Genomic DNA, 22,565 nt, shown 5'->3' with positions numbered 1-22,565 from the left:
CTGCATAGACGAAGATATATTTCTTTTACGAGAATGTGTAAACGTCGATAGATTAAATTAATAGGTTTTTGTGACGTCACATAGATACCAGGTGAAAGTCTGATCGTTTTGGATGCTCAGGAAAATTACGTCAGAGAAATATCAATTACTAAGTTATTATTGAAAAAAATAATAATAATAACAGCATATTCATTATCTGTAAACCAATACACATATTATATAAAAAATTGTCAAAACCATCGGAGTTTCCCTTTAAAAACAAACATAATAGAAGATTTCGAATTCACGCTTTAGCTTCCACAAGTGGACTAATTTAACTTACTAGTCGACCGGCAGCGTAGCATACGCCGCTATTTTGTAGGGCGGACATTAGGCCACTGCAACCTATGCGACCGCAGTTGGCCCCCACTTTCACAGGACCTGCGCTAAATCTAGGTGTATAAATTATTAAATAAAACCATTTTATAACTTATAACAGATTTCCCGCGGCCTCCTGTCGATTTACCAGGAACTCTTGGTAATATCCTGAAATTGCAAAGTATAGGAGAATTTCTTGGAAATGTCCAAAAATTATTAAAATCTTTTAAAAACTCATACAAATCTCCTGAAATATTTAGACAAATATTGTCATTGTGAGGTGTCATTCAGTACGGAAAACGCCAATCCTACGCGCGATTAAAAAAAAAACGGCATTATGCATTACCCGTACTTGTGGAATTAAGTGAAAGAAGCTTCTCGCGCCTCAAACTAATGCAGAATTACTTGAGGTCAACAATTCTCGTAGATAGATTGAAACATTTGGTAATTCTTGCTATTGAGCGTGATTTATGTAGGAAACAGTATTATTATGATATAGGCCTGCTATATGACTTCGCTGCACGCAAGGCAAGTAAACTAGTTCTGTACGTAGTAAAGAATGAATAAAATGCAAAGACAAATTTATTATCTAAAAATAACTCTTAAATTTCTTGTATTATCAGTATCCCTACCCAAACTTGAACCCGCGAAATCCGTATCGCATAGGGCCCCACAACGGTTGAGCCCGGCCCTGCTATTTAGTGACGGGTGAATACAGAGTAGATTAATTGTTCTCCTCCCCCCCCCTCTTTTTTGCGCCGCTAAACCTACGTGGAGTAGAAATAAAAAAGTGTGATCTTTACATGACTTCTTGGTCACAACGGTTAAGTCCGGCCCTGCTATTTTGAGACGAGTGAATACTACTTGTTCTCCTTCCTCTCTTTTTTTTTTTGTAGGGTAACTATAGTCCGACTCGCAGAAATTAAAAAAAATCTTTCCTTTACTTCTTCCTCAAACTCTCGAACCACGAAGAGAACTATATATAGAGAGACCACCACCTCAGTCAAGTCCTGTTTGTTTCCCTTCGATACCCAACAAAATAATTTATCACAAATAGTTCATTAACTTATCTGTTTCTTTTTTTTTTTGTTTTTTTTATTTCATTTTGTCAGGTATAAAATTAGATAAGTGTGCAAAACTTTAACTTGATCCGAGATGTGGGAGAAATAATATAAATACAAACTTTTTACCAGACAAACAGACAGAGTGAGTTGATATCAGCTTTGTCAAAAAAAATATTTCATCAAAATCCTGAAATCCTTATAGAAATATATTAAATTGTTTTAAATTTTGACATTTTTGAGGCATAAGAATTTTAGACTTTCATTTAGAAAAACTAGTAGTAATTTCCATGACTTTGAAATAACTCAGAATAAGAGAGAAAAAATGGTTTGTCTGTACCTTGTGCTGTCACAGATACCAAATGGTCCTGGCCAAAGATTTCTCGCATGGATTGCAGCTTGGTGGTGATGTTGATCAATGGCTACATTTTGGGCCGTGAAAGAGCTACACGCTGCTTGAAACTGATCGTTTGAGTTCTAAAATGTATGAGGAATACAATAATCAATGGCGCTATTTATGCTTATAGCCTCTAAATAAACAGTTTTACACCAATAATGAAACGAATACGACACAAATAAGTTTGTCTACCCAATAACACTACTAGTATACTGTAATGGACCTCATTCACCAATCGTAAACAACGTTTTAAGAAATTGTAGAGAACATTATATTTCGTCCTTTATTTCGAGATTATTTCAGTCAATGTATTATTCAGATAAGATAACATAATTTGTATTGGTCCAATCAAATGGAAATTCAGTTTGACTACCGTCTCATCGTAACTACTGTACAATAACAATACTGATGCAAATACGAACATCATTTTAAAGATAGTTATCACAGACTAAATATCAGCGCATTATGAATTTGACTTATATGTACCGAGCGGTGATGACAAATGACCATATAGCACTCTGACCAAAAGTGGGATGAAGGAGCTCTTAAATCTTTTTTTTAAGTCCTGATGAAAAGGAGACTTGGTTCAGATCTGATGTAAGTGATTTAATGGGTACATGTTATCTTTAACAATTGTGAGTGTTTTGGAAATGCATCTTTCATGAAAAACCTCTTCAAGTGATGGTAGCTGTGTTCGAGTGATGTGCGATGCTTTTTTAATTTGTCTATTTAGTCTATGTCTTTGTGCCAGTGAAGTATTACCACAGTGGCGTAACTAAGGGGGGGGGGGAGAATTTTAAAATCCCCCCGGGCCCGCCTCCGGGGGGGCCAAGTGGTTGTCCGAAATTTATTTGTAAATACATAAATTTATATATTTGATTGACAAATAGTGTCAACGGATGTCTTTTTTTTTCAACATTTATGGATTAAATTTATCACAAAGACTAAACCTCGATCTAGGTCTATCAGTACGTTGACTTTGTTGACATTTTAAAAATATTTTTCCCACAGAGATCAAATTTTTTTTTAAAGTTAGTCTTACATTTTAAACTTTGTTGCCACGAATAAAACTGCATGATATTATTGATATACAGCGAATTACAGGTATCTTGTTACCTTTACTAATAATAGATCTAAATGGCGAGTATTATATGGCTACACTATTTAACCTTGAAGCAAAATTTACAGAATCTAGTATAACAGATCTAAAAGTTATTCTTAATAATGCTATAATAGTCCATTATTCGGGTGTGGCCTCTATGATTTCAGAATTAAACTTCACACTCGAGTTATTACCCCTCTATTCATCTTTCCTTAATCCAATGGAAACTCTCTTTTTATTTCCATCTAATCCTTTTGATTTCGCACAAAACATAAACAAAAAACAATGACGTAATATCATATACTATTAGCACATCCTTCCTTTTGAAGTTATTATCACACCCTTCCTTTTAAAGTTCTTAAGAGTGATATCTACTAGCAGGGCCGGCCCTAGCATTTGCGGGGCCCTATGCCAAACGGATCGCGCGGGGCCTAGTTGGGTAGGGATAAGCAAAATTATTTTTTTTTAAATTAGAAAATAGGCCTACTTTCGTCTTTGCAATAAATTTTTATCAAATGAAAGCTCGCTATGCCACTTTTTATTTATTGGCACCCCAAAATGTCCATTTCGTCTATTCTTTAGGAGATTTGAATAAATTAAAAAAAGTTCAGGACTTATCGTATATTTTGCCTTTTCATGAGATTTCCTGGAGGCCCTGGAAAATCAGGAGGTCGCGAAAACCCTGTTACTTTATATACGTTTTAATGGTTTAATTTAATAATGTACACTTAGAATTAGCGCGGGACCTATAAAAGCGCGGGGCCCACTGCCACCGCATAGGCTGCAGTGGCCTAAGGCCGGCCCTGTCTACTAGGAACTTTAACAATTCGTCCACTTCTAGTTGTCTTGACTATCACAACAAGTTCTCTAGACGTTGGTCTATAACTGTCTGTTTCGTTTGTTCCAACAGTTTGCAGTTCTTTGTCTTCATCGGTATCATAGTACCCAGAGATGTCTTCATCGAAACTCTTATGTAAAAAGCGTTGATTTCTTCTGTATGTTTTTCCATCGTTTGTCTTTATGATGTAAGATCTGGGTGCTAAATGTTTTTTTTTTAATGACAACTGCTTTCTGCCATGTTTGACCTAGACGAACTCTCCGACAGAATAATCTTTAGGTAGTCTTGCTTTTGCATCGTATTTCACTTTGCTTTTCATCTGTCGTTCGTTGAGTAATGTCTCTGCATTTTCAGCTACCGATGGTTTCAATAGTTTGGGATCAGTTGGAATGATTCCCTGAGTCTTCTACTCGTCAGCAGTTGTGATGGTGAATATGGCAGTCCACTTATCGGAGTATTTCTATACTCGAACATAACGAGATATGGATCTTTTCCACTTTTGTATGCTCTGAATCCTTTTGCTTTCGCACAAAACATAAACAACCAACACTGACGTAATACAATTATAATATTAGTATAGAATCTTCTTCATTCAGTGGAAAATTAAGAATGTTTTGCCTATCTGGTATTCTGGTCAAAGCTCCTGCGCCCAATTAATATAGCTCAGAAGAAACTACATAAGTCTGGACGGCATATACGGGAAGCTGCTAAAGAAATTAGTACCATTTCATGCTTTCTGCAAAATGATGAGAAACTGACAAAAACCCAATCCATCGAAAAAGCAAAAGAAGGTAGTGAATACTATGGATTCCCTGTAATCAAAATAATCAGAAGAAAGAAAAGACTTGATGGGAAGTTTAGTTCTAATGTAGGACTGTCAATAAAACTGCCATTCAAACGTGTTGCGACAGAAGTGCTGGACAGATTTCATATGGAGATGAAGGGCAGATTCCAAAGGCTGGAAAGAAAATTGATACCTTTGGGTTTCTTCTTCAACCAAGACACCTGTTAGATGAAGACACGCTTATAAAAACTGTGATATTTTTCCTGTTTGTATGATGAAATAAATGGAAAATCGCTTTTTCAATGATGTCATTGATGCACGAGCACTTTTCATCAACAAACCAGTAATACAATCACCAATAGACATATTGAGGAAACGAGCTTCATATGGGAATTACGTGTGCTCAAAGTATCGATGTAGATGATGTTATAGATTTCTTTGCTGCACAGAATGCACGACGTGAAGCGATATCAATTGAAATTTGTCACTTGTGCCTTATTTAACTAATAAACAACGGTATTATTCAATAAAAGAGTCTTGATGATTTCTTTTTGTTAAGTTTACTGATATACTGAACCAATTTGATTTGGGGCTTATATATTTTTGCGTACATGATATCATGTCATATGTCTCTATTTTAAAAAGCTAAATGTGAAGCGGAGGCCATGGTTAGGTGACGAAGGGCAATACGAATGGACAAAATCAAAACAAACTACATGAAATAATGCAACTATTTGAATTGGCGTGTGTACAAAATACACACATAAAACATAATAAATGTAGTCAAATATACAATGTATAAAGAGAAATATTACTTATTCTCGCCCCCCCCCCCTATTTTATTTCTAAGCCGTGCTCTCTGTCGCCGCGAATGTATATAGGGTAACTCTAGTCCTACTAGCAGAAATGAAAAAGTTATCTTTCCATGACTTTGTCGTGGTTTCACGCGTGGTAGGGCCACGAAGAGGAAGGATAGATGGATGCGATGGATGCGATGGATGCAATGGATGGATGGATGCGATGGATGCGATGGATGCGATGGATGCGATGGATGGATGGATGGATGCGATGGATGCGATGGATGCGATGGATGCGATGGATGCGATCCATCTAAGCCGTGCTCTCTGTCGCCGCGAATGTATATAGGGTAACTCTAGTCCTACTAGCAGAAATGAAAAAGTTATCTTTCCATGACTTTGTCGTGGTTTCACGCGTGGTAGGGCCACGAAGAGGAAGGATAGATGGATGCGATGGATGCGATGGATGCGATGGATGCGATGGATGCGATCCATCTAAGCCGTGCTCTCTGTCGCCGCGAATGTATATAGGGTAACTCTAGTCCTACTAGCAGAAATGAAAAAGTTATCTTTCCATGACTTTGTCGTGGTTTCACGCGTGGTAGGGCCACGAAGAGGAAGGATAGATGGATGCGATGGATGCGATGGATGCGATGGATGCGATGGATGGATGGATGCGATGGATGCGATGGATGCGATGGATGCGATGGATGGATGGATGGATGCGATGGATGCGATGGATGCGATGGATGCGATGGATGCGATCCATCTAAGCCGTGCTCTCTGTCGCCGCGAATGTATATAGGGTAACTCTAGTCCTACTAGCAGAAATGAAAAAGTTATCTTTCCATGACTTTGTCGTGGTTTCACGCGTTGTAGGGCCACGAAGAGGAAGGATAGATGGATGCAATGGATGCGATGGATGCGATGGATGCGATGGATGCGATCCATCTAAGCCGTGCTCTCTGTCGCCGCGAATGTATATAGGGTAACTCTAGTCCTACTAGCAGAAATGAAAAAGTTATCTTTCCATGACTTTGTCGTGGTTTCACGCGTGGTAGGGCCACGAAGAGGAAGGATAGATGGATGCGATGGATGCGATGGATTGGATGGATGGATGGATGGATGGATGGATAGATAGATAGATAGATAGATAGATAGATAGATAGATAGATAGATAGATAGATAGATAGATAGATAGATAGATAGATAGAAAGAAAGAAAGAAAGAAAGAAAGAAAGAAAGAAAGATAGATAGATAGATAGATAGATAGATAGATAGATAGATAGATAGATAGATAGATATCTGAAGTAAAGAATTGCGAGTATTAATTAGTTTATTTCCACTTTTTCGTTCACATTTGTTTCATGTTGGAGGTTTGTTATGGAGAGTGTGTTTGTGAGTTTCTATGGTGACATTTGATAGAGGCTAGCCATTGGTTGTTACAACATAGTTGGCATTGTGATACTGATATAATATAATAATACCAAGGCAGAATTTATTTTAAAATATTATTATTACTAAAGTCTAGTACATTTATCTGGTAGTTTTCCATAAAGATCTTGCCTAATTCAATGATATCGTGTTGTTCGAGACTCTTGATATAGTATGCAACTTTGAAGGTCATGGTCAACATTCTCTAGAGATGCTCAACAAAGCAAGTGTTTCGATAGTCCCAACTTTTAGCTTCCGGAACATATGTCTCCATTCTGCTGTCATGTCGGGATAGACATCGCTGTTCTTATAAATGGGATGTGAGCTGGTCCAATTCTCAATTATTCCACTCTCTATAATTGTCTTCATCTTTTGCGTAAAGAGGAATTTTGTATTTGTTTGCTTATTGTCCCATCTTTGACCAGTATGTCTTCTTTTACATTGCCTTCTAATTCAATGCGTGCTGGAACCCATTACAGAAAAGTTTCTTGTGTTGGTGTTAAGGTTTACAAGAGCTGTCTCGAGTTGCTGTATATAGGTATTTAATTTTTTTTTTTTTTTTTTTTTGGGGGGGGGGGGGGTTGGGCACACCGGCACAATCGTGCCCCTAATACCTCAGAGGTTACTCTCCCTTCATATCCCAATAGCTAGATTTTTTTTTCGCGATCTATGGGGCAGATGATGTAATGGTCATCTGTTTCTGTGGCCACGGTTAACGAGGGTGTCATGTGGCCAGCACAACGACCAACCGCCTTTACTGTCCCCAACTAGTGCTGGGTCGATTCAGAGGCGCCCAAAGATCCCGAAATTCCAGTCTTCACCAGGATTCGAACCCGGGACCCCCGGTTTGGAAGCCAAGCGCTTTACCCCTAAGCCACCGCGCCTCAAGAGCTAAATTATACACAGTCATTAAAAACAAGGTCTATTCCCAGTATCTTGAGTTTTTCAGGATTGAAGGACTGTTTAGATATCGGTCTATAAGACAATTTGGCTATTTGGTGTTCATGGGTAGTTTATTAGTGTGGTAGATGCTAGTTCAAGTGCTCGGCTTTCGGTTCGGTGGCTGTCTAAGACATCAAAAGTTGCAATTAATTTAATGATTTCATTTTGTGCTCTTAAACTAATTTACCTAAGCAATGTTGAGTTTATTTGATTCACGACTCTCCGGCTACACTAACATTTCGTGTAACTAGATTAACCTTTAGCAGTTTCAATTTATGTTACCCACATAATACAGATATCACATATGTCAACTGATTATTCCGAACTATTATGAAATTTAGACAATAAGATCATTCGCTCAGAGGTAAGAGAAATGACAAGCTCTGCTGTCATCATACTCTTTTGGAACGTGAAAGAGAGAGAGAGAGGCCTTTGGGGAGGCCCCTCGCCTTAGGAGGAACGTGGAATAAAGAGAATTTTTAGTCACTGTATACCCATGGTACAAATATTCGTGACCCTGTAATGACACTCTCCTAGGGTCCCGCACACTGCTAATGCGGTGAGAGAGAGAGAGAGAGAGAGAGAGAGAATATATACTTTTTTGAATAATTGAAACTTCCCCAAAAGTAGGGTCTATCCCCGCCTTCTCTCTACTCAATTGTTGCCCCACCCCTTCCCATCCTCCATAGTTTTTAAGTTCACATTAGAGAGAGAGGGCAGAGGGGCCTCGCAAGCATCCATTAAATTGGACCCCGCCACGTACAAGGCCGGCCCTGTATTAATGATTCCTAAATTTCTAAATCTGTTATAGACCTGCTCAATACGATGGATCCGTTAATTTACTGGACATGCTTTTTTTGTGTGTGTTCCGGGTTATTTTAGGTTTTAAATTATGATTTTTTTTTCACACTTTGTAGGAAAAGATGATGTTCATTGAATACAGCACCAAAATGAAGTCATGAAAAAGGCCAGTTACTGTAGTTATTTATATTATTTATTTTATTTATGTCATTATTATTACTTATTGTATATATGTGGAGGCTCGGTGGCTGAGTGGTAAAGCGCTTGGCTTCCAAACCGGGGGTCTATGGTTTGAATCCTGGTAAAGACGGATTTTTTACATGAATTTTTTAAGTAATCTTTGAGCGCCTCTGAGTCCACCCAGTTCTAATGGGTACCTGTCATTAGTTGGGCAAAGGTAATGGCCACATTGCGCCATTGTTAACCGTAGGCCACAGAGACAGATGACCTTTACATCATCTGCCCTATAAACCACAAGGTCTGAAAGATATAAAAAGATTATTGTTATAAGTCAACTTTAGTTTCTCTTTTTTCCGGACCGGATTAAGAACTAACCAGCCGCTCAAAGAAGTGTCCCGGTGTCCGACTCGACGTTTTCATTGTGCCGTTGTTGACATAAGTCATCCCATGAACTACAATGCAGACGTCAATGATCTGACTGATGTAAAAGGGGAACTAAGCACAACTTGTACTTCAAACAAATGGGAGATAATCGTGTAGCGAAAAGACAAGTTATGCCAGATGTATTGTTTGTGCACCTTGAATAATTATGTTAAAATAAAAATCTTTAAAAAGTCTTTAATTTTAATCAGAAAAATTGTAGTAGTAAAAAAGACCTACGATGTTTAATATTGGAGAGGAATTTTTAAAAATTGACTTTTACTATTTTACTCACACTTTAATATGTAAGTGGACACACTCTATAATGCCGACCTCTTCATTCGATCAAACTTTCTAGTATGATATTAACCAAAGTGGACACGGTTGTATTTATCACATACACATCTTGAATGAATTTGGCTTGTTAGACATTGAAGTTGTGAGAAAGCATTGTATAAAAATACTTAATTATTTGAAATAAAACCTTCAGAAACTATGCGTCGCCATTAAGATTACGTTATAATTTTTATTTTATTAATTATATAATAAAAATAATATCATTATTACGATTATTATTATCTTTAGATCAACTATCAGCAAAAAAATAATAATTCTGAGAATGAAAGCGGGGCAACTCTGCAACAGAACCAACCTTCCCATGTCTTGTATGCTGCAGCCTTTTCAAAACCAAGTCTTCACAGCCATCTTCGAGCTCATAGGAAAGAAGATTCATCTTCAACCAGGAAGCATGATTTATTGAAGAAATGCAATAAGTAGAATTTTTTTTTTTAAATGTGTTCGAATCACTGGCGGATCCAGGGGGGGGGGGGCGGTAGGGGCGATCGCCCCCCCCCACTCGGCCGACCCCCCCCCCGAAGGGGGGGGGCGGACGAACTTTAGTATAGGATTCACACAATTTGTATACGAATTTATTACTTATGTTAAAAATATATACTAATTATTTATATTTCAACCTATTTTTAGATTATTTCGCCCCCCCCCTCTAGTATGTTGGCCGATTTGGTGGGGTCGGGAGGGGGCGATGGTATCAATCCCGCCCCCCCCCCCCCCTTAACTTTCGAGTGGGGGGGGGCGGTCCAATTTATTGGTAGAAATCACAGCCTGCTAACAAAATCAATTAAATATCTATATCCTTGTAACTTGTTATTGATATTTTAACCGATCTTTATATTATGTCGTTCCCTGTTTGCCGATTGGTGGGGGGAGGGGACGAATACCTCTTCTGCCCTTCCCACCTAAACCCTTTGAGTGGGGGGGGGGCGGTCCGTTTTTATTGAGAAATCATAGTTTGTGAACAAAATTAGTTGAATTAATATATAAATTTTATATTATGTCGCTCCCTTTCTGGTATTTTGGCCGATTCGGTGGGGTGAGGGGGGGGGGCAATTGCAAGTACTGCCCTCCCCACTCTAGCCCTCTGAGTGCTGGGGGGGGCGGTCCTATTTTTGTGGAGAATCATAGTTTGTGAATAAAATTAGTTGAATATCTATATAATATAAACTACGTATTGATATGTGACCCATTGTATATTATGTCGTACCACACTCTAATCTCAAATTGTATCATTAGAAAATTTAAATGAAAAAGGGCTGTACCAGGTGGGAGGGGCGATACATGCAATCGCATTTCCCCCATCGGACAAATCAATACTTTTTCTTTTTGTATTATAGTTAAGAAATTACAAAATTAAAAAAATCTGTCACTAATATAATTTATATATACTATAAATTAAATTCTTATATCGAGTCGCCCCATACCTATTCTTTAATGCCAAATGCAATCTTTAGCAGAAATTAATAAAGGAGCGAGGATTAATCGTTTTCACTCTACCGCCATTCCCATTTCCAGACAGAGTTTTTGTAATTTCACATGAAGTTATCATAAGTATTTTAAGAAAAACTTTGCATTGGAAAAGTTAGAATTCAAACGAAATTTTTCAGTATAAGAGTCATGATTGAGATGAGTTCTAGACTCAAATAACGTTTTCATAGTCGCCTTTTCCCAACCTTTACTCAATCTGATATTTTTCTAGCTAAATAAATTTGGGACTATAACTCACAATTTATGCTAGAGTTTTCTTGAATACTATTTATCGAATAAGTTTTTTTTCGGCAGCGATCCTCAAAGCAAAAATCTAAATACGTGGGGTATCCTATCTTTTCAATTTGCAATGTATTATGGGTCTATAAATTCAAATTAGAATATTTTTCAAGTACAACATTATTCGAAAGGTCGTTTTTTAATAGTATGAATAATGAGCTTCAGGTCAGGAGAATGCGTTTCTGCAGTGAAGAATGCAAGAAAACGCTTTTGGCGTCGGGGCTTCGCCCCGAACTCCATTTATGAGTAATGAGTTGTAGATGTCAGGAGAATACGTTTCTGTAGAGAAGAATGCAAGAAAACGCTTTTGGCGTCGGGGCTTCGCCCCGAACTCCATTTATGAGTAATGAGTTGTAGATGTCAGGAGAATACGTTTCTGTAGAGAAGAATGCAAGAAAACGCTTTTGGCGTCGGGGCTTCGCCCCGTACTTCATTTATGGGTAATGAGTTGTAGATGTCAGCAGAATGCGTTTCTGCAATGAAGAATGCAAGAAAACGCTTTTGGCGTCGGGGCTTCGCCCCGAACTCCATTTATGAATAATGAGCTGTACTTGTCAGGAGAATGCGTTTTTGCAGTGAAAAAAGCAAGAAAACGCTTTTGGCGTCGGGGCTTCGCCCCGAACTACATTGTGAAGAATGAGCTGTACTTGTCAGGAGAATGCGTATCTGCAGTCAAAAAAGCAAGAAAACGCTTTTGGCGTCGGGGCTTCGCCCCGAACTACATTGTGAAGAATGAGCTGTACTTGTCAGGAGAATGCGTATCTGCAGTCAAAAAAGCAAGAAAACGCTTATGGCGTCGGGGCTTCGCCCCGAACTACATTGTGAAGAATGAGCTGTACTTGTCAGGAGAATGCGTATCTGCAGTCAAAAAAGCAAGAAAACGCTTATGGCGTCGGGGCTTCGCCCCGAACTCCATTGATGAATAATGAGCTGTACTTGTCAGGAGAATGCGTTTCTGCAGTGAAAAAAGCAAGAAAACGCTTATGGCGTCGCGCCCCGAACTTCACCAGAGAACCTTATAGCGCTGCCCCAGTTGTTTTGTTTTTCGCCGAAGGTTGAGAAATGCTGCTTTTTTTATTCTCATATATATATATATATATATATATATATATATATATATATATATATATATATATATGTGTGTGTGTGTGTGTGCATGTGTGCGCGCGCGCTGTATGCACGTTTATGTGTAGGGTTAGGGTTTACTGAGCGTTAGGGTTAGGGTTTGGAAAAAAATCGCCCCCCCCACTCTAAAGTTCTGGATCCGCTAGTGGTTCGAATGTTACAAATGTTAAATCTGTGGCTTCAATGAATTTGATATTGCTAGAGTGACAAAGTATGTCATTTAGAAACAAATTTACTTAAGTCACACACACTCAAAAATTACAAACAAGCACACATAAAATGTATAAATTGATTATTTATTTTTTTTATTATAGATATGTGTTTTATTGAAGAGAAAAAAAAGTTTAAAAATGAAAAAAAAATATTTGTAGAAGAAAAACATGTTAAAAATAAATTTCTTTTGCTGCTAAAATAGTTCAAATGAATATAAATGTTTAAGATTAAGTTACTTTATAAAAATAAAATGTAATTATTTGTGACTTCAGTAAAGGTTCGTTTTTCGTTTTGAATATGTTCTTTTTCTAGTGCCTCCTACATCTGGTGTTTTTCCATCTATATCTGGTGTTTTTAAATTAGCCTTTGGAGCTATTCTTCGTTTTGCAGTTGGTGTTTTAAAGTGAGAACCGGAAGTATACAAGAATGTTTCCTCGGTCGATCGGGGATACATGCCTACTGGTGTTCTCATGTCTGTTGTGCACGGGACTAGATGTACCACAGACTTTGTGGCTGTTGGAACTGTCATGTTGCTCAATGACGAAGACAGGAAATAGGCCAGTAGAGGAGATGTCATAAATGCAGCACCCAGTGATGTCGCATGAGGGGCTGGCACGTACGTGGAGGCTTGTGTTGTCATGATGGCAGTCAGAGGCGATGCATAAACTGCTTGCGATGGTGCTGAGATTTGTGGTATAGCTGGTGCTGTTAGACGAGACGTCAATTGTTCTATGTTGTTTAATACCGTCTTGTTTGCTACTGTATTTGATGAAGATGTCATGCAGGTTGAAGCTCTAGTCAATCTTTGTGCAACTGACTTACCTCGACGTACAACAGGTGGCAGTGTCATGTGATATGCACATAATTTTTTCATCGGTGTTACAGATGGAGAGTTGGCATCACTTGTCATGTGGTCTGTAGGTAACAAACGTTCTGTAGCTTTTATTGTGAGACACTCTTGTGTTGCTGCTACAGACGTTTTTGCAATATTTGTAATTTCTGCAAGAGCTGTTGTTCTTGAGTGACTTGAAGCATTTGTTTTAGTTTGTCTTGCAGATTGTTTTCTGTAGATCATTGGTCTTATCACTTCTGACACAGCTGGTGATAGTGTGTCTTTTGCACCAGACGATGTGTCTCCTATTGCGTACGGTTTGAAACCTATTACAGCTGGTGTCACATTTGTTGCAGAAAGAGTTATGCTGGATGACGCTGTCAAATCAGATGCAGCTGACGTTATGACTGTCGCATTTGACGGTATCATATATGTAGCAGGTTGTGTTAAGCATGCTGCAGCCGGTGTTACACTTGTTGCAGAAATAGTCATGCTGGATGAGGCTGATGTCAAATTAGATGTAGTTGGTGTTATGGCTACTGCTGTAGGTAGTATCTTACATGTTACAGATGGTTGTGTAATGTATGTTGTAGTTGGTGTTCCGTAGCTTGAATCCGACGCTATCAGATATGTTGCAGACGATAACGCCATGTCTGTTGCAACTGGAAGTGTCACGTCCGTTCGAGTTGTACTTGTCATATCATTTAAAAACCGACTCATTATTTGTGTCGTGTCAGCCGTGTTAGCCGCTGCAGCTGTTGTGAGGTCTGGTGTTAGCATGCCTGTATTTGTTAATGGAAGTTCTCGTATTAGTGACGTCCTCTCTGTTGCATCTGGTAATACAATTTCATTCAAAGACTGTGTCATACATGTTTCAGATCCTGAAGACGTTAATTTAGGAGATTTGAAATTGTTTGTCAGGACTGACGTTGTCCTTGTCTCGGCTGGCTGAGATAAAGACACAGCGGTCGGTTTGACACTAACACTATCAGACCTTTCAGATGAGCTCATCACGACGCTGGCCGGTGTAATGAAATTAGTTTTTCCATTTGTGGTAAGGCTAAGGACGCAATGAAAGTTCTGATCATGACTACTGTTACTATTTGCCTTAACGGCCATTTCATGTTGTGAGTTTTCATATCCTGCATCAGATTCTAGGATAGAATTGTTATAGGTATATCCTTCATCGTATCCTTTGGTATAATTAATCTTATCGTCCTCTGCGTAAGATCCAGAATGGGTGTCACCGTTTTCTCCTTTGGTAGAATTGCCAAAATTAAATCCACCATTGTCTACTGTGGTAGAATTGCCAGAATGAAATCCAGCGTTGTTTCCTCTGGAAGAACTATCAGCGTTCTCATACCCTGTGCCTGATTTCCTAATAGGATGTCCATAGTTAAAATGAAGACTTAATTGGTTGTCAGAAGCCTTGACATTCTTAACACCCTTGTTTGTCCTTTTTGTTATTAATCTGTTAGCTTTAGATGGTCCAGGGACATTCAAATTCGTACTTTGATCTGGTACATCTCTGAGGAAAGAAAGAATCCATGAAGTTGGTTTTCTAATTAAAGATTGTGGATGATGAATTCGGTAACAAAAAGTGTGGGATTGTTACCTAAAAAATATTACATACACAGATTACTACGTATCTTTTTTAAGATTAGAAACCTTAATAATGTTTATACGTCAGACAAAAGGTAAGCGTGGTGATTTTTTTTTCATGCGCTTTCTAAACAAGTAGCACTATAAAGTGCGGACTGGTAGCACTAAAAATTGTGGACTGTTAGCATTACAAAGTGCGGACTGTAACAATACAAAGTGCGGACTGTAACAATACTAAGTGCGGACTGTAACAATACAAAGTGCGGACTGTAACAATACTAAGTGCGGACTGTAACAATACAAAGTGCGGACTGTAACAATACTAAGTGCGGACTGTAACGATAGTGAGTGCGAACTGTAACACTACTAAGTGTGAACTTGAAGTACTAGAAAGATTAGAATGGTGTTACTAAAATGTTCAGACAAAATTAAAAAGTGAATACTTGTAGCACAAAAAGTATAGATTGGTAGCATTACAAAGTGTGGACTGGTAGCATTACAAAGTGTGGACTGGTAGCATTACAAAGTGTGGACTGGTAGCATTACAAAGTGTGGACTGGTAGCATTACAAAGTGTGGACTGGTAGCATTACAAAGTGTGGACTGGTAGCATTACAAAGTGTGGACTGGTAGCATTACAAAGTGTGGACTGGTAGCATTACAAAGTGTGGACTGGTAGCATTACAAAGTGTGGACTGGTAGCATTACAAAGTGTGGACTGGTAGCATTACAAAGTGTGGACTGGTAGCATTACAAAGTGTGGACTGGTAGCATTACAAAGTGTGGACTGGTAGCATTACAAAGTGTGGACTGGTAGCATTACAAAGTGTGGACTGGTAGCATTACAAAGTGTGGACTATTAGCATTACAAAGTGTGGACTAGTAGCATTACAAAGTGTGAACTAGTAGCATTACAAAGTGTGGACTGGTAGCATTACAAAGTGTGGACTGGTAGCATTACAAAGTGTGGACTGGTAGCACTAAAACAATAGACTGGTAGCACAAAAAGTATAGATTGGTAGCATTACAAAGTGTGGACTGGTAGCATTACAAAGTGTGGACTAGTAGCATTACAAAGTGTGAACTAGTAGCATTACAAAGTGTGGACTGGTAGCATTACAAAGTGTGGACTGGTAGCATTACAAAGTGTGTACTGGTAGCATTACAAAGTGTGGACTGGTAGCATTACAAAGTGTGGACTAGTAGCATTACAAAGTGTGAACTAGTAGCATTACAAAGTGTGGACTGGTAGCATTACAAAGTGTGGACTGGTAGCATTACAAAGTGTGTACTGGTAGCACTAAAACAATAGACTGGTAGCACAAAAAGTATAGATTGGTAGCATTACAAAGTGTGGAGTAGTAGCATTACAAAGTAAGGACTGGTAGCATTACAAAGTAAGGACTGGTAGCATTACAAAGTGTGGACTAGTAGCATTACAAAGTAAGGACTGGTAGCATTACAAAGTGTGGACTAGTAGCATTACAAAATGTGGACTGGTAGCATTACAAAGTGTGGACTAGTAGCATTACAAAGTGTGGACTAGTAGCACTAAAAACAATAGACTGGTAGCACAGAAAAGGGTGAATTGGTATCTTTAAATTTATAGAAATATGCCAAGTGTGGACTGGTAGCACTAAAAACAATAGAGTGGTAGCACAGAAAAGGGTGAATTGGTATCTTTAAATTTATAGAAATATGCCAAGTGTGGACTAGTAGCACTAAAAACAATAGAGTGGTAGCACAGAAAATGGTGAATTGGTATCTTTAAATTTATAGAAATATGCCAAGTGTGGACTGGTAGCACTAAAAACAATAGAGTGGTAGCACAGAAAAGGGTGAATTGGTATCTTTAAATTTATAGAAATATGCCAAGTGTGGACTAGTAGCACTAAAATGTGCAGACTGATAGCACTAAAAAGAATAGACTGGTAGCACTAAAAAGTGCAGACTGGTAGCACTAAAAAGAATATACTGGTAGCACTAAAATGTGCAGACTGGTAGCACTAAAAAGAATAGACTAGTAGCACTAAAATGTGCAGACTGGTAGCACTAAAAAGAATAGACTGGTAGCACTAAAAAGTGTGGACTGGTAGCACTAAAATATGCAGACTGCTAGCACTAAAAAGCGCAGACTGGTAGTACTAAAAAAAAGTGCAGACTTGTAGCACTAAAAAAGTGCAGACTGGTAGCACTAAAAAAGTGCAGACTGGTAGCACTAAAAAAGTGCAGACTGGTAGCACTAAAAAAGTGCAGACTGGTAGCACTAAAAAAGTGCAGACTGGTAGCACTAAAAAAGTGCAGACTGGTAGCACTAAAAAAGTGCAGACTGGTAACTCTAAAATGTGTGGACTGGTAACTCTAAAAAGTAGCACTACAAATTGCGGACTTGTAGCATTACATTGTGTTGACTAGTAGCAGTACAAAGTGTGGATGTGGTATCACTACAAATCGCGGTCCGGTAGCACTATAAAACACAAAAAAAATATTCTATGGCCTGTATATAGACCAATGAGTTTCGTGTAATAGTTTATTTCATTAAAAAATGTCTAGATAGCTAGCGATAACATTTTGCGAAGTTTGATTGGCAAGTTGTGAAATAAAATATTCCTTCTGTCTAGCAGTTAATATTGAGTCTACGTATTCTCTTGAATGTGGACATGCGCGCAATCGTCCAGGAATTTTGCAAGAAATTAATTGAGCAGAGGCCTCACGCGATTGGTAGACGTTTATTGTAATGATTATCTTCGTGATTTATGAGTTCGTATGCGTATTTTTATAATATAGTATTCTATTTTTATGTATCTCTATGTCTATACTGTTCTTTTTTTTTCTATGTTTCCACAATTATTTATAATTGAATGTAAACTATTTGTGAATTAAAACAATAAAATTACCCAATCGCGTTGATCTCCTCATAGGGATGACACCCAATGCTTTTGCTTATTCCATCGTTGATGCTGGTCGTAAAACTGTCTCCTTTGGTCACCCAGCTTGGTCCAGCATTCTCTGGTCTGGCAATATGATCCGTCATGGACGTCGGCTGTCCATTCAGCTGCATATGGTCAGCTACGTAATGTGGGTACTTCATGATCGGACAAGCGCACTTTATTTTCTGACACTTATTCTCAAGGAAATGGCATGCGACGGTTAACCTGCTCACTTCCTCTTGATGGAGTGTCGCGTACTGATCTAGAAGCATTTCCTGACTTCTAAGCTGTTGAATGTGGGAGATTGCATTCCTTATCAGAGTAATCCTGGCAGGTGGCTTTAAACTGGGTACGCTTTCAGAATAAGGAGGTATATCCAGGGCCATCAACTCTCCATACATTCTGTTTAGTTCTTGTTGTCTTTGCCTTTCCTATTCAACAGAAAAATAGTACAAAGGACATGAAAGATTTTATTTTTAAAAATCTATTTGAACTCTATATTCAATTATTATGCCAACCTTGACATTCATATAGATAACATGTATGTTAAATGCTATAAACATTGATTACATTTAAATGAAGGCTTTACTTCGAGTCCAAATATTAAGGGGTGAAGCATGACACGTTGAGAAACAATTCCTCCAGAAGGCGCTCAGTACTTTTATAGTGATAATTGGCTTGCGCTGGCCAATACCACTCTAAATGTTACTCTTTCTTTCCTAATTGACGATGCCAATGTTGAAGTAAATTGGTTTTTGGATTTATAAACCTTAATTGGTGTTGTGTAAAAAGAAAATGCTTTGTCAATACCAAATATAACATTCTATGATAACAGACAAAAACGTTGTTGAAGCTTACTCAGAACAGGATAGTGAAATGCAAATGAGCAGAACAAATAATACTATCGGAATGAGAAAAATAATTACGAAGAGAAAAAGTTAAATATATAATTTGGAAAATCTACATATTTATGAAAGACATGTTGTGTCTTAATTTCTATACATGCATTCATATTGACTTCAACTGCATACTTTAGAATTGATAATTTATTTACTAACGAAAGACTTATGGAGTCTTAATTTCTATACACACAGATTAAATGTAAAAAATTAAATACTTAATATAATCTATTTATCAACGAAAGAAAGATGCTGTCTTACCTTTGCGTGGGGTCAGCCAAAGAAAAAAAAGGATATTACTGATAGTCAGCAATAAGAAAAAAAAGAGTATAATAATTATTAGTTCCGCATAGGTGGAACCTTGGCTTCAACGCTAAATAAAGGATTATACAAAGTTGAAAATTAATAAAGTGATCTTTCTAAAATTAAATAGAATGTGTTTTTACACAGAACGGCGAGTATGTGCGACATTTCAGTTCTCAAAGACGAAAAGTTGCCAAAAAAAAGTTGCTTCAATATTTGTGACTCCTGTGACTAATGTGACTCACATTAAGCCTAGGCAATGAATTCAACGCTTCTAGTGTGCCACGGTTCTCCCTCAAAAGCTACGGTTGCGGGCTTTTTAAGTGCGCGTCCAAAAGGTTTGGAACTCTCTCTCCGTTGATTTCAGACAGACAACATGCAACGCTACATTCAAGCAGAACATTAAGACCTATCAGTTTAAACCTTTCTTAAATTAGTTTGTCATTTTTGCTCTCGTGTTTATGTTTGTAATGTTATCACGGCGCCTTGAGCCCTACATTTTGTTTGTTAACAGCTCTTTATACATAACATTTTTATTATTAATGGCAAGGACGCTATATTAAACTTCAATGATAACAAACAATAAATAACAAATTAACACAGCTTATTGATTTTGTTGTACACTTTACTGGTACGACGATAATGGCAGTTGGTAGGGCAAATTATTGTGTTACTGTATAGTTCAAAGAAATGAAGCAATCAGCTAGTGCATAGATAGATTTGTTGGATGTGTAGTAAGGTAGTAAGTTGTTCACACCATATTACATTCCCATCATGCATTTCATTAAAGCTAGACGAATTTGAGAATTGGCACTTTCCTTATCTCTATAAAGTTATATTCAAAAATGTTTTACCGAAACAAAAATTAATTTAAAAAATTGTAAAATTTGAAGCAGGATAACAATTGCCATTACACTCCGTACAAACTAGCTTACCACTGTCAAAAACTACTTTACGGTCATATTATGACGTACTCAGGACTCCTAGAGACTTTCCCGCAGGATACAGTACCAGGAAAAAGAAGAAGAGGCAGACATAGAAAGCGATGGAAAGACGGAACGGGCTGTCATTGAAAGAAATTCTAGACCGCGCAAAAGAGGAATAGAGAGAAACGGTCAACAGATCATGTCTGGTCAACAGATCACGTCTGGTCAACAGATCACGTCTGGTCAACAGATCATGTCTGGTCAACAGATCACGTCTGGTCAACAGATCACGTCTGGTCAACAGATCATGTCTGGTCAACAGATCACGTCTGGTCAACAGATCATGTCTGGTCAACAGATCACGTCTGGTCAACAGATCACGTCTGGTCAACAGATCATGTCTGGTGCACCAACTGTCCAAAAAAATGAGGGAAAATTAAAGTTGAACAAAATCAAAGTTAACAATTATAAATAAAAATACAAAGAGTTGACTTACTTTTATATTTTTCTGTTGTCTCAAAGAAATGTCATTGAAGTCTTGCTTCATGTCTTGAGCCAAGGGAAGTTGAAACATGATCCACTTGTGAACAATTCAAATCACGGAATGACCTCCGAAACCAAGAATGACAACTGTTTTCACACTTGACGTTGAAATATTTAGTTGAAAGATATTTTAAAATACTATAATAAATGTAAATAAAGGCTCTATAAAATAAAGTATTTGTTCATATTATTCAAATAATTATCACAGAAAAAAATGTATGTTCAAGATTTACTATCACTACCGACTAAGACGCGCGCGGTTACGTATTAAAAGTGAAAAATGCCTTACGGTTTGTATTTAAATCGGTGTGTTTTTGTCAAAGCGCAAGTGTGTTAGATTTTTTGTGTGTGATAAGAATGGAGTGTGTGTGTTCGTGTGTATAAGTGTAATTTTGTTTCCCTGGCCGATGTGTCTGTCTTGGTCAGTAGTACACGAAAGTGAGAAAGTCACGTGATATTTCAACACTTAAAATACGAGTTTAGAAAATGGGTGTGTGTAGAGCAGGGGTGGATGTTACACTTGGACAGACTTGAGAGAGGGGGCGTGAAGGTCACAGGGGAAAGGGAGTCATGGCTAGAGTTGAGAGTCAAAAAAACAAACACAGTTAGTTACCTTCAAGTGCAAGTGGACCAAAAGATAATGTGTAATGCAAAAAAAAACAACAAAAAAACAATCGGAACTTGTCTTTTTCATGGCCAGCGACATGGTCAGATTTACGACAACACTGGGCTAAGATCTCAACCTTTAATGGCGCCTCCTAAAACTATATAGTTACTATATACTCACATTTTCATCGTCTATGGTGGAGACACTATAACAGTATAACTAGCTAGCTTTTAGGTGTATCAGGTAGAGTGTAGGGTTTTGATAAGCTATTTGGTTTTCAGGCTGAACTTATGCACTGACTTAGCATCAAATTAGTTTTGTACTCATCATCCTAGTCAAAGTTCTATTGATCAGGGCTAAAAAAAAAGCAATTGGTGATAAAGAGAAATGCTTTAATAGTTCTACCAATCCACGCGTTGTACATTGTAATGCTACTAAACAACTCTTCCTAGAGCTACCAGTCCACTCTTCCTAGAGCTACCGATCCTTCCACAATGTGTTTTGCAACCAGTCCACACATTGTAATGCTACCAGTCCACAACTAAGAATGCTACAAGTACAAAATGAGTTGTAATACCGGTCAACAATGTGTTGTGCTACCAGTCCACAATGTGTTGTGCTATCAACCCATACGGTGTTGTGGTACCAGTCCATACAGTGTTGTGCTACTAGTCCACCATGTGTAGTGCTACCAGTCCACAATGTGTTGTGCTACCATTCCTCAATGTGTTGTGATATCAACCTACACTGTGTTGTGCTACCAGTCCAATATGTGTTGCGCTACCACTGTGTTGTGCTACCAGTCCACATTGTGTTGTGCTACCAGTCCACATTGTGTTGTGCTCTCAGTCCACACTGTGTTGTGCTACCAGTCCACAATGTTTTGTGCTACCAGTCCAATATGCCTTGTGCTACCAGTCCACTATGTCTTGTGCTACCAGTCCACTATGTCTTGTGCTATCAGCCCACACTGTGATGTGCTACCAGTCCACTATGTCTTGTGCTATCAGCCCACACTGTGTTGTGCTACCAGTCAACATTGTGTTGTGCTAACAGCCCACACTGTGTTGTGCTACCAGTCCACATTGTGTTGTGCTACCAGTCCACACTGTGTTGTGCTACCAGTCCACACTGTGTTGTGCTACCAGTCCACTATGTCTTGTGCTATCAGCCCACCTTTTTTGTGCTACCAGTCCACATTGCATTGTGCTTCCAGGCCACACCTTAGAATGCTTTAAGTCCACACTTGTTCATGCTACCAGCCCACACATTGTAAGACTACCAGTTAGAAATTCTAGTATTTGTCATAGTACAAATAAACCTTTTTGTTTTTAACAAATATTTTTAAATTC

The 22,565-nt window shown here is 38.2% G+C and overlaps 1 protein-coding gene across 3 annotated transcripts in view; it reads right to left on the bottom strand.

Moving 5' to 3' along the window:
• LOC106063910 (mucin-2-like) overlaps window positions 1–21,260 on the bottom strand; it is a 28,061-nt gene extending 6,801 nt beyond the window's left edge. Inside the window, exons 1-3 of one of the 3 annotated variants that reach the window (XM_056025262.1) lie at window positions 20,560–21,260; window positions 17,903–18,366; window positions 12,686–14,932 (exon numbers count right to left, since the gene is read on the bottom strand). In XM_056025262.1, the coding sequence (XP_055881237.1) occupies window positions 12,841–14,932; window positions 17,903–18,366; window positions 20,560–20,637 (2,634 nt within the window). In that variant the 5' untranslated portion in view covers window positions 20,638–21,260 and the 3' untranslated portion in view covers window positions 12,686–12,840. Of the gene's footprint in view, window positions 1–1,758; window positions 1,896–12,685; window positions 14,933–17,902; window positions 18,367–18,505; window positions 18,666–20,559 lie in introns of those variants that run through there. The other 2 variants (XM_013222400.2, XM_056025261.1) reach the window with 2 other exon arrangements.
• Window positions 21,261–22,565: the final 1,305 nt, after the last annotated feature.

This window comes from Biomphalaria glabrata, chromosome 4 (genome assembly GCF_947242115.1).
Source record: "Biomphalaria glabrata chromosome 4, xgBioGlab47.1, whole genome shotgun sequence".
Classification (NCBI taxonomy): domain Eukaryota; kingdom Metazoa; phylum Mollusca; class Gastropoda; family Planorbidae; genus Biomphalaria; species Biomphalaria glabrata.
Note: the sequence above shows the minus strand (reverse complement) of the source record. Positions and strands in the feature narration are given on the sequence as shown.